This window comes from Corvus cornix, chromosome 4, assembly GCF_000738735.6.
Source record: "Corvus cornix cornix isolate S_Up_H32 chromosome 4, ASM73873v5, whole genome shotgun sequence".
Taxonomy (NCBI): Eukaryota; Metazoa; Chordata; class Aves; order Passeriformes; family Corvidae; genus Corvus; species Corvus cornix.
In genome coordinates, this window is record NC_046334.1 from 18,468,100 (window position 1) to 18,483,624 (window position 15,525).

Genomic DNA, 15,525 nt, shown 5'->3' on the forward strand with positions numbered 1-15,525 from the left:
ACTTTCTTTTCTCCTTTTTCCCGTATTTTCTCTGCTTGCCGTAACTATGAGAGGTTCAGCAAGTTCTCAGAACTTTTGCAAGTGTATTTGATATATTTTTATTTTCTTGTCCATTGTTAATGTTTACAACATGTTTTGTTATTTGCAGGATTTTATTAAGGTCTTGGCAAATCTGACATTTAGAAGCTCAAGGACCTGCTTCTAACCTCTAACTTTGCCTGCCTTGACTTTTAGAAAAAATGTCAGGCTTCCCTCACTTCATTCTGAGTGTTTTTCTAAAATTAAATGTGCTTGCTTTGCAAATACAGAAGGTACTGTAAAAGGTACTGTAATTCCCATCTTGTGGACAAATAAAACAATGCCATACCAAATGTTCTAAAGGTGTAGAATAAAATCTCTCTCGCTTTTGTAACTGTAGATAGCTTGAAATTTCAAAATTCATGTGCCTATATACCTGTTTATCAATTTCAGACTAAACACAGTACAATCTACCATGCACAGATCAAGATCAGGATTAATTTTGTAGTTACATTTTTATTTTAAATTAGCAAATCTGTAAATGTGTAAAGGTATTATTTGTGATTGCAAGAATTGCTTCCTGAATTCAGGTGTACCCTTAAAACAAATGTAGTACATTTTCTTTCGTGGTTTTGGTTGTGGAGCATAGATCAGATCACAGAGACATGATACTTGATCTCTGTGGACAGATTTTTGACAGTTTTGTGAAGAAAAACAGTAGCTAGTTACATTTCACCGTGTTTCTACAACACTTGTCAATTGTACCTCATTCCAAAACCTGTTTTAACGTCTGTGGGACCCAAAGCCCAGGCCCTAGTTTTGAAATGTTCCTGTGGTGACTTTTGCACGTAAGACCACAAAGATTAAACCTTGTTGTCGCTAAATGCAGCCCTCTTTTAACCAGTTTCTGCTACTTTTTTTTTTTCTGTTTGCTCCAGCTTTTTCCCTTTTCTTCACTTTTTGAGTGTTTGAAGTTCTTAATCGTTTTACTTTCTTTTTCCAGGTGTAGAGGGATTCCTTGTGGAATATAGGATACCCCAGGAGGGCTTGGGCATCCCAGGGCTGTTGCAGAAGTACCCCTGACGGGGCCTCAGGCTGAAAACAGGCTTGCAAGGCACCTGCCAGCCGGCAGCCTTGAACAGCCTTGGGAAAAGGTATACACACTGGTCAGCTCCCCCGCTGCTTAGAGGCTTTCTCATGGGAAAGGGGCGTGAACTTTGGGGGAAAAAGTATAACTTGGTGTACCCGAATAATGAAAGGGGAGCGCGATGCTCAGATCGTATCGGTGTTCGTATCGGGACTCTGGCTGGATTCCCCTGCTCCCGGGACCCCCCCGCTACGCGTGGCGCCCGAACGGCAGGGACCCGGGTGAGTTTTGCCTCAGGCAGGTTCGCTTCAATGCGGTAAGACTCCGAATTTCATCGTATCCGTGCGGCGGAGCCAGGGGAACCAGAGCGGGTGGCCCCGAAGCCGAGTAAAGCCGGGGGCCCGGTCTCAAAGCAGGATAGCCAGCCGGAGGATAAGTCCCGAAGCTGAGTAAAGCCGGGGGCTAAACCTCAAAGCCGAGTGGCCGGAGACCGTATTTTCGCGCGGCCGAGCGAATACCCGCAGCACAGAAGCTATGGACTACGGGGCAGGACCTCGACTCCTAGCTAATATTCTCTCTATGAGAGGCGAAATCGTAAAAGACCAAGATCTGAATGCCCTCGTTACGTGGGCCCGGGAACATGGATTATTGAGTTACACTTCGCGTTTGTTCTCAGTCGAAGCGTGGGGGGAAGTTGGAAACGAACTGTGGCTGTCCACGATTGAGGGTGGAAAGGAAGCTAAAGAAGTTAAAGCCCTCAGCTTAACCTGGAGGGCAGTAACTAGCACTCTCACAGAAATAAAAACAGAAAAGACAGTTGCTGTAGCTGCCATAGAGGCTTTAGAGAATAGCAGCTCTGGGAAAGGAACAGACGGGGATCTTATGGAGCGGCGGCCAGAGACCAGAGCAGAGTCCAGGGTAGCATGGTCCTTCGGGCTGGCCGCGAGAAAACCGGTTAAAAACGCGGCGGCGCGTCCGCTCAGTGCAGGAGCTGCTAAACTCGGCAGGGCAGGATGCTCTCCCTCCGACGGCCGAGGGAGGAATGGCTGCGAACGCGGAAGCAGAGACACCCGATCCAGGGGACGGGGCACAGGCGAGCCAAGGAGACACAGGCAGTCCTGCTGTCCCGCTGAAAGCGGCAGAGCAACGCAGAGGTCCTAAAACCCGGCCAAAAGCGGCAGAGAGTAACCCCCCCGCCGAACAGCGGGACGGCCGGCAGCAGCGCGGCTTCTGCGGTTTTGTCTCCTGCAAAGCCAAAGCGGCCCAGAAGCGGCCCCGGGACGGGGAGAAACACCAAGAACTGATACAACAAGTAATCAAAAAGCTTGCTAACTTATCTACACAAAGCATTTTGCAGTCTATCTTTACAGCAGATGTCCTGTGTTCAAATTACTACATCAGCATCGTACAGTTGTTACTAACCCATTCACAGTTCCTGCTCTGGGAACAAACGTGGGCTGCAATGCTACAGAATGTCCTGCAACAACAGGGACAAGTCATCGCTGCATCACTGACCAGAGCTATGTCCAGCAAAGTGGTGCCATGCTACAGGACCCCGAAACAAGAAGGCACTATCAGCATCAGCTCCTGAGAAAAGTGACACCACTACTTCAACAGCTGGAACTCTGAGACCTGTCCCGGGGAGCCTTGAGAGAGGCTGCAGACGTGGCTGAGTGAAGGAGCTGAGGACTTGCCAGATCCACCACTCTCTGTAGCAGGAGAAATAGTGAGACACTGGGGCGAATGTAACAGCTGCCCTGGGTGGTTGCTAGTGACTTGTGGTGGGTGTCGGGGAACCCTTTCCAAAGACAAAACTAAGAAGGAGAATTGCATAGATTTCTGGGTATATTGCATAAATTTTTGGGCATAGCACCAGACAGAGGTAGAGCGAGAAATTGTTTTTTGACTGTCTTGAGACAGGAGCATTAGCGGACATTTTCAATCAGCTGTCTGCCCATTTAGATCAAGTGAAGGCAGTCAGTTTGGCTAGCATCTATGTTGTTACTTGGTGTTTCGGCAGCCAGGGCTCACGCTATTTTGCATAAACTTGCTTGCTGAGAGAGGGATAAGTTAAACATAACTTCGCAGATGCTTGATGAGTTAAGCGTAGATGTTACTAGTGTTAGACATACAGTATTACAAAATCGAGCAGCCATTGATTTTCTACTACTAGCTCACAGCCACGGCTACAAAGACTTCCAGCGTATGTGCTGTATGAATCTTTCTGACCACTCTGTCCCAATTCACAAGCACCTCTCTGACCTCCAGAGGGACCTACACATCTTTCAGGAGACAGACGACCCTATTGGAGATTGGCTTAAGGGTCTGGGTATCACCGGATGGCTGCGTACCTTGGTAGTAGAAGGCTGCCGATTGCTATTTGTAGTTATATTAGGTTTAATAATACTTGGGAGTATTTTGTTTTGCCTTAAAGCGGGGCTGCGATAGATCATCGACCAGACCTGGGTTGCCCAAAAAGAAAACGGGGGATGTGTAGAAGGATTCCTTGTGGAATATAGGATACCCCAGGAGGGCTTGGGCATCCCAGGGCTGTTGCAGAAGTACCCCTGATGGGGCCTCAGGCTGAAGACAGGCTTGCAAGGCACCTGCTAGCCGGCAGCCTTGAACAGCCTTGGGAAAAGGTATACACTGGTCAGCTCCCCCGCTGCTTAGAGGCTTTCTCATAGGAAAGGGGCGTGAACTTTGGGGGAAAAAGTATAACTTGGTGTACCCGAATAATGAAAGGGGAGCACGATGCTCAGATCGTATCGGTGTTCGTATCGGGACTCTGGCTGGATTCCCCTGCTCTCGGGACCCCCCCCCCCGCAACATCCAGGCTCTTCGCTGATGGAAATATATCCCAACTTTTATTCTTCTATAAAAGTTTGAGGAACAGTGTGTGCAAATTAGTCTGTTTCACACTGGGAGTGGAGTGACACCACCCCAGGCAGTGCTCCAGGAAGGACTAAAGCCACCGAATTTGTGCAAACTTTACAAAGCAAAAAGGAAGAGCCAGGGGTATTCACCTCTGCAGCCCATGACTATTATGCACAGCAGTGGATGTTTTTATGGAAATCAGTACCAAAGATACTTTAAAGCTGGAAGCTAGACATAAGGGAGTGATGGATTCTCCTGGGGCCGGTAAGCACAGCTCTGAATTCAGGCACTGCAGAACTGCATCATCCCCACAAGAACATTATAGTGGCTTCTGGCCTCAAAAAGCTACAGTGAGTGCCTTTCAGACCTCTGAAGCGTAGAGGGGAAGTGCTGTCTACCAGTGCCTTTTCATGAAGTACATCATCCACACACCTGTCATGCAGCCAAGGATGAAGAGGAAGAGGTGTCACTTTGGTATCTTTCAATACCTTGACCTGCTTTTGCGTTGTGATATTAAGCTGGCGGCTCTGGCAGATCTTCATATTCTTTCTCTCTCACCACCATCTGATCCACGTAAAACATCCAGGAGAAGTTTGGATTGGTACATTTGTTCAAGATGCAGAGGTCCCTGTCTCAGTATTTTGCATTCTTCTCAGTATTTATGTCTTAAGACATAAATTAAACAACATAACTTGTTTGTGCTGTTTCTAGACACATGAAGTTGTTTAGCCTCTTGCCAGGTTAAAAATGTTCAACCATTCAAACCCAGTCTTGGAAGAAATGCAGAAAGCAACATGGTTCTCCCATTTAGCTATGAGCAAGTCAAGGAAGGGACTTGATAAATCTGTGGCCTGCTCAAAAAGAATGGGCAGAATTTGTACAGGGGTTGCTTTGCACTGTGTTATAACAGTTGACATAAATATGGCACTTCCTCTTCCATCATCACAAAAGTTATTTTAAAAAGAATCTCTGGGAAAAAAAAAAAAAGCTTCTAGAATCTTGCTCTTAAACATTAAAAAGATAGTGTTTTTTCCCTTTCATGAGGGGGAAATTGAAAATCAAAGCATTGTGAAGATTAGCACAGCTAAAACAGATAATCCTCACACCAGTCCTGTTGGCAACTCCTTCAGTAATTTTGGCAGCCAAATGTGAGGCCTGACAGCAGCACAAAGAAATCCAGCCAGGAAGACAGCTGCAGTCCTATATATACATGCTGGAAAAAACACATTCTGGAGCTTGCTGCCTGTGCTCTGATGCTTGCCAAGCACACCCTAGGAGTGGCCACACATGTGCTGGCTTTCACAACAGAGAAACAGAAGGAAAACGGGAGAGCTGTGTGAGCCACAGCCTGAGCAGCAAGGAACATGCTGCCATAGTCCTTTTCTTTCTTCTAGAAAGAACTAGAAAAGACTTCCTGAGAAGTCAAGGTGAGGGTGCACATATTTTGTCTAATGTACAGGAGGAACTCTAGTCTAGATGCAGACGTGAACCACGTTCCCTGTGTTCACTGGCAGCAGATTGACCTTCATAAGGAACAACTGATTTCCTACACCAGGTGCACTGGGCAGGAGCCAGCAAGGACAGGGAACCTCCCTCAAGGCAGTGCCAAACTTCAAACCCTACAGCACCCAGCGCTTCTCAAACCCACTGTGGCCCCGCTTGGCGCAACCCATCTCACTGGACCCCAGCGTGGGGAGCAGGGCAGGAGGCAGCAGAGCAGGGCGAGGAAGAGGTGAAGGAAGTAGCAGGGCATGGGAAGTGGCTCCACAGGAGACCCCGGCAGCCTCACAGTGGGGACAAGAGTGGCCCTGGGCAGGGCCTGCAGACAGAAGTGGTCCCACAGGGTGGGCTGGGGCTGAAAATGGGGGAAACAAAGAGCAAGGCAAAGGGACAGGTTTCCCTAAAGGAATGCCAATACATCCCACAGGCAACAATGGTGAGAAGAAGATGCTGAATGAGCCAATGATTTCTGCAGAACACCCAGGCTTCTTCAGGATAACAGTCAAGTGCCCAAGGAGAGCAGAGCCACCTCTGGGGACTGACTGGGGAAAACATCAGTGAATGGTAAGGAGATTAGAAGATACTCTTTTTTTGCCTCTTTTTCAGCAGACTGGTTGGCCCTGTCTCTCACACTCTGCCTGTCTTTAGCAGATGGAGCTTATTTATTATTGCACTGGAGCTTTCCTGTATTTAGCAAGATGGTTATGCCCACAGAAAGAGTGCTTTGTCAACTAGGACACAAAAGAGCATCTGAGAAGTTTTACTCTACACCCTTGGTTTCAGAAACCTCTACCCAAGCTACAGAAACCAAATCAAAGCAGTGAATTGCAAAACTTTCCTCTTCAGACACATGAGCAGACCCACTTTTCATCACATCACTTTTCCTGCTTCCAAAAGCAGGATACTGCACACCATCATCTGCCCCAGATGCTGAAGGAGAGAAAGGACACAACTTTTGGGCAATGTTGTTCAATCAGTTTCAGCCACTAGAAGGGTCATACCCACACTGGAGCATTCCCTGCTCCTTCCACCTCCTTAACTGTGGAAATACCCAAGAACAAGGTCATGATTTCTAACGTGAGGGAGTGTGCCTGCAAGAGACCACCTACTCAATAAGCAGCAAAGACCAGATCAGGAAAGTGAGTTTCCACCCTGTATTTCAAGAGGGGACAGGTAAAGGGATCTGCCCATTGATGCAGATCCCAAGGAGAAGCTGTTTTCCCTCCCACAGCAAGGTCCCAGCCCCTCAGTTCATTCCAAAGGGCTGCAGTTCATTCTGCTGGATCAGATGTGGACTTGCAGAGCTCCCACCCAGCTTTCCAAAATGTATCTGCTGGCCTTTAAGAACAAGTCCAAGGTTTTCTGAATACCAATAAGCCACAAGGTTCTCCAGGGGCTGTTCTGTCTTCTGCCTTGCTCAGATGATGAGAAACACTATCTGCTTCCCACAGTTCTTAGGTTTTCCACAAAGGAGGGAGGCTTTTTGGTCCTGTAGGCAGGAGTGCCTGGGATCCGTGCCCCTCTGATGCTACTGATGTAAGGCAAAAGCGGAGGCTCCCGCACCACCAGCGCAGTGCCCTTGGGAGTGTAGGCTCGGAGCAGCAATTCCTCTTCCGCGTGAGCCGTCACTGCCACCCAGCCTGCAGAGCCAAAGAGAATATGGACAGTGAGGAAGACAAGTCCCTAGGATCAAAGTAAGGCTCTGACACAAACTACTGCCTCCCACAGTGCCTAAAACCCTGGGCTACCCACGTGTGGTTGCTTGAGAAACCAAGCTCAAAGGTCATATCCAGCCCTTTCCCAACAGAAGGCAGCACCTAAAGCCACATGTTACTCTTCCCAAACACAGCTCTTTCCTGGTAAGCTTAAGAGGGATGGTGGGAACTACCAAGAACACAAGAATGAAGCTTTCCAGTCAATGGCCCTTTCCCTCTCACCTGGACAGCTGACAGTGTCACAGCCATTCCTGATGCTATAGAACCTGTATCGCAGCCAGAGCATAAACTATTCCAATGCTGCCATCCTGTACAAGCATGGCTGTCAATCCCCATTCCTGGAGGTTGCCAAGCTTCAGCTGGACAAAGTCATGGCTGCTATGATTTTGTGTGGTTGAAAGTCCTGCTCTGAGCAGGAAATACAGCTTCACCCCTTCAGAGGCTTCTTCCCATCAACATTTCTAGGATGCAGACCCTGCAAAGCAAACTAATGAAGAAATATTAAATTACCTGCAGAGGAAAGCTTGATATCTGCAACTGCCTCAGTGGTATCAATTCCCTTCAGTGTAATGTCCTGAGGGACAAGTGGGGGGAACTCTTTCATTCTCTCTTCCCCACCCATGGGAACCTAAGATTAAAACACAGCGAAAAGATTTAACAGTCAAAAGATGCTTCAGCACCCCTACCTCAAACCAGCAAGCAAGGCACAAGGGGGAATAAAGACATCAGACATTTGTTAGCCAATTAAGAGCTGGTTTGAATAACCTACAGGAGTTATTTCAAGTTTGCCAGAACAGAGTCAGAATTACATCAGAGGAACCCTGGGGGAGGTGAGCAAAGATGGAGTGCCCACTGCAGGATGCAGCTGGTGGATCAGGCCAGCTGCCTTGATGTGAGTGACAGCACTTGTTCTCCATGTGCACAGGAATGGAAGTGTCAGGACAGGGACAGCTCACCCCCCTCTCCCATCAATCTGCAAGTGCTACACAGAACACTGCCATACCAAGGAAAAAATCAGACCACCAAGAGATGAAGGTATGTGCAGAAGATCCATCAGGCAAAGAATAAAAAGGCACATTTTTCACCTGCTATCTGTTCTGAAACCTCAGTCAGCAGGTTTGCCATGGAAAATATCCCTGTTGCTGCCTGCACTTTAAGGCTGCTCAAGAAGAGCCAAGTATGAGAAAGCAGAGCACTGCAAATCTTACCAGCCTGAATGCTAGAAACAGAAACTCTGCTGAAAACACATCATCTTGAGTGCTCTCTCTTAACACACCTCAGCCATGCAGTCTGTGCAAGACTGCTCCACACTGCACATCTCCACTCACCCACTACAGAAGTCCCAAACTCCTGATACCTGTGGACGTTCCCTGCCAAGTGTGGCCCAGACAGGGGGCCTGCCTACCTGCAGCCATGAGCTCCCCCCAGCACCTCCCCTTACCTTTAGGAACTCTTGGGCTGTGTGCTTCTCATAGACAGCATCAGCATTACTCAGCGTAGTTACGTGGACTGGCAACAGATTGGAAGCCAAGACAGAAAACCAGGCAGGCTTATCCCCCTGAAATAAATACCAAAAGGATGTTGATTTTGCGAACAGAAAAGCAGCCCTGAATTGCTCTCTCCTGGCCCCTTTCTTTCCTGCATGTTGAATACCTGTTTGCCTGATGTCCCCTCTGTGTCCGAGGGGTCCTTGCCTCCGCCAGTGAGAGCAGCCAGGGCTTATATAAACTGGGGAGCTGAGCTTCCAGACAGCTTCACCATCCTGCCTCAAAGCACTCCCAGTGCCACAACTACTGCCAGCACAGCTACTCAGCTCAGGCAAATCATCCAACAGAGATCTTTGCTCTCATTTAATTCACAAGAACAAACTCAGTGTGGTTATTCAGCACTAGAGGTGATGGATATCTGCTCTGGTGCTTCTTCTCCTATCTCTCTACATTTCTAACACACAGCTCTCATCAAACAGTACTTGGTTCCAGCGCTCTCAAGCTATGCAAAGTCTGTGGAGCAACTGCAGCAGGCACTCTCATCACATCTGCAGACAGAGCAAACAAGCTCAGAGTGGGAGAGACCTCTCCAAACACTGCAGGAAGCCTGAAATAAGTGCAGCAATTCCTTCAAGTTCAAAGGTGTAATTCGAGGCAGGAGCTTCTGTCATGATCTGAGCACAATAGTCCTCCAAGACCTCAGGAGGATGTAGATGCACAAAACTGATACATCGTTGTGTGCTCCTGCCATATTGGTACATTTTTTACTTGACAGAATCCTGCCCCCTCCACCTTTCTGGTTTTGTTCCAGTAGGTCAAGAGTGTTCTTAGCAAAGCACCAATTCAACATTTCTGTGGTGATCTTGGAAAGCAGACTGAAACAAAGGAATAGCCATACACACGCCCAAAACAGGGCAAGCTACTGAGAAAAGGATCTAGGATAATGTCTGTCTGGAAAAACTGCCCCTTCCAGAGGAAACATCATGGGAGATCAACTCCACACAGTTCAGTAAAGGTGTATGGCATGGGATTTTTAATAAATGGAAGAAATTACTGGCGGGGGGACACACAGCACCTTTTACAGAAACTAAAATACATGTGCAGTTAATTGCTTACTCTGGCAAATTCTTCAGAGGTCTAAGTCAGAAAAGAAAAATGTCTATGCTTTTCTCTCTTGGCAGACAGATTTCGCAAAACACAGGAATGATGAAACCCACCTATTTTCCCAGTTAATTCTGACATTCTCCTCCCTGCCTTGTGCCTCTTTGTATGTCATGGGAAGCACATTAACCTGAAGACATTTGTCAGCATTCAAAAGCAGCTCCCATTATATGCTATAAAATACTGCACACTTGTAACAAGTAACAAACCTTTCAACTACGCATCCCAAGGCATTCTGACTTTATGCAGTGACTCAGTAACTGATTCATCATCTCCAAAGCAGCAACAAAAGGGTCTGAGAAAGCTACCCAGAAAGCCTTTTATGGCTGGTACTACAGTAAGAGACTAAGCAGCTGCTCCCAAAATCCTTTCTTCCCCTACCTCTAAGTAGTCTATACGTCCCAAGGCTGCTAGAAATAAGACCATTCCTGGCTTGAGAATGAAGGTCCGTGGAACAATGGCATGTGATGGCAAAACCAGCTTTACTTCCTTCTCTGTCAGGAGATTTAAAACCTGCAAAATAAATTGCCATAACTCATTCCAGATGTTTCAATGGGAACAATGAAATTAGTATTAGCATTGTAGAGGAAAAAGACCAAGTAAGGCAGTGTCAAGAACATCTGACACAACAGTTCAATTCTGGTCCACACAGTAAGTGAGAAACAGGAAGAATCTCCCCTGCCACACAGACAATCTGCTTGTCCTCTACTCAGACTGAACATTGATTGTAGGAACAAAATTCTATCTGAAACGTGGCATGGAGCTCTCCAAAGGAGAGCACAAGGATAATCAGAATCAGAAACAGCACCAAGTATTTCTGGATGCAGTAAGCATTTTCCAAGTGTATTCAACTGCAGAAGAAGGGAGGAAAATATACAATCTCAAGTTACCAAACCATGTCTCTAAGCTGATGCCAGTCTCTACACTGGCTATTAAGAGACCTAAGTGCTATAGCAAAGCAGGTTATGGTCTGGCAAACACATCACTAGGAAACCAGGAGTTTTCTAGTGTTCATGAAAGTAGCACCTGCATTTGAGCTGTAAAGTCTCAGCACAGTTCTTACACTTCATTCTCTTCAGAACCCTCCTGTCTCCCTGTACATGTTAATCCTCCCCAAAAGGTCACCTGCACCTCTGCATGGGTATCAAAATGCTCAAAAATCAAAACATGCCTGTTTTGGACATGTGCACTTTGTCAGCACTGGCTTCAGTAGGGCATTGCTCTACTGAAACACTGACAAAGGCCTGATGTACTGGAGCCAGTAGCAGCAACACCGTAGATACTGCTAGCTTCAGGAGAATGCTTTCTCTAAGATTTGGTTCAGTCATACAACCCTGGTTATCCTCCTAAGTTCCACCTTTTTCAGTAGGCTGCAAGAGCTAAAGAAGTGCCAGCTTCACTGGGTGAAGCACTCTTGGCTTACTCCCCTTCCTGCAGAGGTTGTGGAAGCTCGGTGATGCAGTCTGTCTTGGGGTGACTTATGATGTGTACCCCTATCGCTGCCCGATGCCCAGAAATTAATTTTGTGCCTTTCTATGCCTCTAAACTGAGCCTGAGAGGGGGGAGAGGAAAAAAAAAAAACGAGAGAACTTTCAAAGCAGTGTTTCAAGGACACGCACACTCCTCTGCGTCCTGCAGCGCCGAGAGGAGCGGGAGGAAGCAGCCTGCTTGCTTTTCAGCCAGCTTTCGGCTACTTTTCTCTGGAGAGAGACAGAGAGCTGAACTTTCGTTTTGCTGAGACTTTGGGGTTTTTTCTCTCTTCTTTTTCTGGACTGTTTCAACATCAGAACACATCAGGAGGATGTTTTTTCCATCAAGGCCCCCGAGGAGGGCCCACCCCATCCCAGCTCCAAGGAGGAGGGGACAGGCTACCTACGGAAGGACTCTAGCTCTCCACAGCGAGAGGTTTTATTATCTAGCATTATTATTGTTTTCCTGTGTGTTTGTTAAATAAATAGTTTTTATCTCTTTCACTTTCCTCCAAGGAAAAATTTCTTATTTTTCCCGAACCTGGTGGGGGAGGGGTGGAACCTGCCTTCTCTCAGAGGATATATTTACAAATTTGTCCAAACCAGCACACAGTCCTACAGCTCCTTTGCAAAGCTGGCAGTATTACACTATTCAGAAATGCAACAGCATTACCACATGAACCATTTGCAAGTAAATAAAAACCTTATCTTAATACAATTCCCAAACTTAGAGAATCTTAATGCCAGGACTACAGCAGAAATACTCTCCCACAGGCACATCTAAGGCAGAACAGTCCTCCCAAACCCTGTCAGCCTGACACACAGCACCACAGAGTACCTACACAGTCTTCCTTTACAATTCCTGGAGTGTCAAAACACCACCGAGCATCTTTCACTTCATTGTGTGTGAACTCCTCCCTTTCCTCATGCATCTTAGGGGGATCTCTGGGATCTTCATCCATGCTGTAGGAGAGCATGTCAGGGTCGAAGTCAATCTCAGAGCAAGACTTCTGCTGTTGAAATGTTCTTCCAACTCTTCCTGGATTAAAATGAAAGGTTTCCTGGTAATTAACTTATTAACTTGCCTTTCCTTCAATCAAACATCTGCCCCTTTCCCAGCTTAACAGAGACGTACATCAGTAATATAACGGTGATAAACTCACTATGTGGCTAAAAATTTGTGTGTTCAAAAGCCAAAATGGTAAGAAAGCCCCTCTATAATTCTTGCTTAGCACTCCTCAGACCCCGAAATCTCAGCACGGACCAGATCACAGACACTCCATTACTTCCAATTTATGGTAAAGCAGACTGCCTTGTTTTTCCACTGCCTCAAACTGCCAAAATTGAATTACCTGAAAAACACAGCTATCTTGTGCCAACCTGCTCTTTTGAATACATACTAAAATGATGTACAATCCCTGCAGCCCAAACAGGATTATTTAAAATTAAACTTATTTTCTTTATTTGGGAACAAGAGATGGCCCATACTGTGATATCCTTGCAAACTACTAAGCTATCAGAATTTGCCAGCCTAGTTCAGACAGAGGATGCATTGCACAGAGGAACCCTCTGCTACTACAGCAGCTGACAAGTATTCAAAAGAAGTGCTAATTATGCTGCTTATGGAGGAGGTAGAGGTCTTGCCCCCATTAATCCAGGAGCAAGTACTGGTCAAAATAAATTTACTTTTGTGTAATGCAGTACTTTCATCAGGGGCAGGAAGATAACACCTTTACTCAGGCAATACCCACCCACTACGTAACCTTGCTTTTTAAGTTGATTAAGGTGTTTTTTTTCTTCACTGCTTAGCTGATCTTCTGTTTTTGTTGCCTCTTGTTTTAGCCTCTCCTGCCTTCGGAATATCCTGTCACACGTAGGGTTAATAATTGGAAATTTCAACAGGTTCAGTGTTGTTCCTGGAAAAACAAACAGAAGGCACATTTGGGTCTCTGACTACCTGATATATTTCAGCTCTGAGGAACAAGATTACAAAAAATCTGCTTCTCTAACTTTTTTGGTGAAACTCAGTAAAACAAAGTCAGAGGTGGAACTACAGCTGCTCCCATAGAGTACTACCCTCCCAGGTTGGGGCAGCAAAAACAACCCATCCAAGGGCATCCAAAACAAGCTGCTTGAGACCTGCTCTCACCTACAGTTTGAACAGAACAGTCTCAAAGCCAAGAGGTGCCAAGACTGACTTAGTACACCCCAGGTAAGTCTCACCTCCTGACAGCTTGTTTTGGCCTACAGGTGTTCACCACTCCACCTCCAGGTCTCTCCAGACTGGAGGGCACCTCTAATGGATAGGGACAGGGCAAGGCATGCAGATCAGGTGCCATCCTAACCAGGAGGGGTGCACACAGGGGTGCACACTCTGGTTTACCAGGCCTCTTATCGCTACAGGATGCACAGCACCCTCACCACATGCATCCCACCCCTGCTGCCTGGAGGAATCACAGAATCAAATAGTGTGGAAAAGGCCTCTGGGATCATCGAATGCAACCTGTGACTGAACATCACCATGTCAACTAGACCATGGCACTGAGTGCCACATCCAGTCTTTCCTTGAACCCTCCAGGGACTATGACTCCATCTCTCTAGACAGTTCATTCCAGTATCTAATCACCTTTTCTGTGAAAACAACCCTCCTAATCTCCAACCTGAACCTTCCCTGGTGCAGCTTAACATTATGTCCTCTTCTCCTGTTGCCAGCTACTTGGGGCAAGAGACCGACTGTTATGTGGCTACAACCTCCTTTCAGGTAGTTATAGAGAACAGTAAGGTCTCCCCTGAGCCTCCTTTAACAGCCCCAGCTCCTGCAGCCACTCTTCACAGGGGACAATTTGAAGCAAGGCACAGCTCTGGAACTCAGTGCCCACCACAGAGGTGCTCAGGGTGGCAGGTACCCTTGGTGACAGGTTCTCCTACTGTAGGGGTGGCCGAGAGCAGCCCAGAGGCCCACTGCTCACTGTTTTCTGCGCACCCCCCAGCCCCCATTACCCGTGCTACAAAGGGCCAAGCAGCGCCCTGACCTGGCCACGGGGACACGGTGGCCCTGTCGATGATGTCGGGGGCGCGGGACTTGCAGTAGTCGGAGCGCAGCAGGGTGTTGAAGAGAGTAGACTTGCCAGAGTTAGTAGCACCCAGCAGGTAGACATCGCCAGCACACTTCCAGGAGCGCTGCAGCCGGCTGACCAGCCCCTCCACACCGAAGCCCGTCTTGGCGCTCACCAGGCGGATATCCACCAGCGCGGCGCCCCGCAGCCCGGCCCGGGCGCAGGCCGCCGCCACCCGCTTCCGCAGCCGCCCCAGGTGCCCGCGGCAGTCCGCGGGCAGCAGGTCCACCTTGTTGCCCACCACCAGCACGCCCGCGGCGGGGACGTCGGGGCCCAGCAGCGCCGGCAGCTGCGGCAGCACCGGGTCGGGCAGCTCCATCACGTCCAGCACGTAGAGCAGCAGCGGCCCGCGGCCGTGGCGCGGCGGGCGGCGCAGGGCCGCGCTCAGCACGCGGCGGTGCTCGTCGGGCGGCAGCCGCAGCCGCAGGGCGCTCCCGTGGTGCGCCAGCGCCCAGCACCGCTGGCACACGGCGCCGCGCAGCGCCGCGGGGCCCTCGGACAGGAGGCTGCGGTACTTCTCGGCCGGCACGAAGCCCGGCGCGCCGCCATCCCCGCACTGCAGCTCGGCCCCGCAGCCCGAGCAGCTCACGCCGCTCGGCGGCACCGACGGGTCGGACAGGCTCGGTACTGCCGCCGCTGCGCCGCGCCCCCGCCGCGGCTTCGGCTCCCGCTCCCGGCGCAGCGCCGCCGCCGCCGCCGCCGCCGCCCTCTCAGCCGGTCCGGCTCGTACTCGAGGAAGACGAAGCGCTCCTGCTCCTCGCCACCGCCCGCTGCTGCCGCCGCCCCGCACCGCCGCGGCGGGGCGCGGGGCTGGGCGCGGGCAGGCGGGCCAGGAGCGCGGGGCCCAGGCGGAGCATGGCGGCACCGCACCGCACCGCCCGGCGCGCGCGCCCGACGTCACGAAGCGCGCCGGCGCCCCGCTGAGGCGCGCGCGTGACATCACGATGAGCGCGGGCGCCTCGCGGGAGACGCGCGCGTGACGTCACGGGTGGCGCAGCCGCCGTCCCGCTGCCGCTCGGCCGCGCTCCGCTCCCGCTCGCCCCTCGCCTCTCGCCCCTCGCCTCTCGCTCCTCGGCCCCTCGCCCCTCGCCTCTC

The 15,525-nt window shown here is 49.4% G+C and overlaps 1 protein-coding gene and 1 long non-coding RNA gene across 2 annotated transcripts; one reads left to right on the forward strand and one right to left on the reverse strand.

Annotated features, from left to right (window-relative positions):
* The first annotated feature begins 1,190 nt into the window (after positions 1-1,190).
* Positions 1,191-8,737, forward strand: LOC120409871. The gene is made up of 2 exons (XR_005601717.1): positions 1,191-1,386; positions 5,910-8,737. It is a non-coding gene; the product is annotated as an uncharacterized LOC120409871 (long non-coding RNA).
* On the reverse strand, positions 6,623-15,287 carry NOA1 (nitric oxide associated 1). Its single transcript, XM_039550653.1, is given in 9 exon segments — positions 6,623-7,122; positions 7,708-7,825; positions 8,639-8,755; positions 10,227-10,358; positions 12,157-12,353; positions 13,066-13,230; positions 14,347-15,057; positions 15,090-15,216; positions 15,219-15,287. Coding segments are annotated over 9 exon segments (1,842 nt in total). The 3' UTR covers positions 6,623-6,916.
* Between the last annotated feature and the right edge of the window lie 238 nt (positions 15,288-15,525).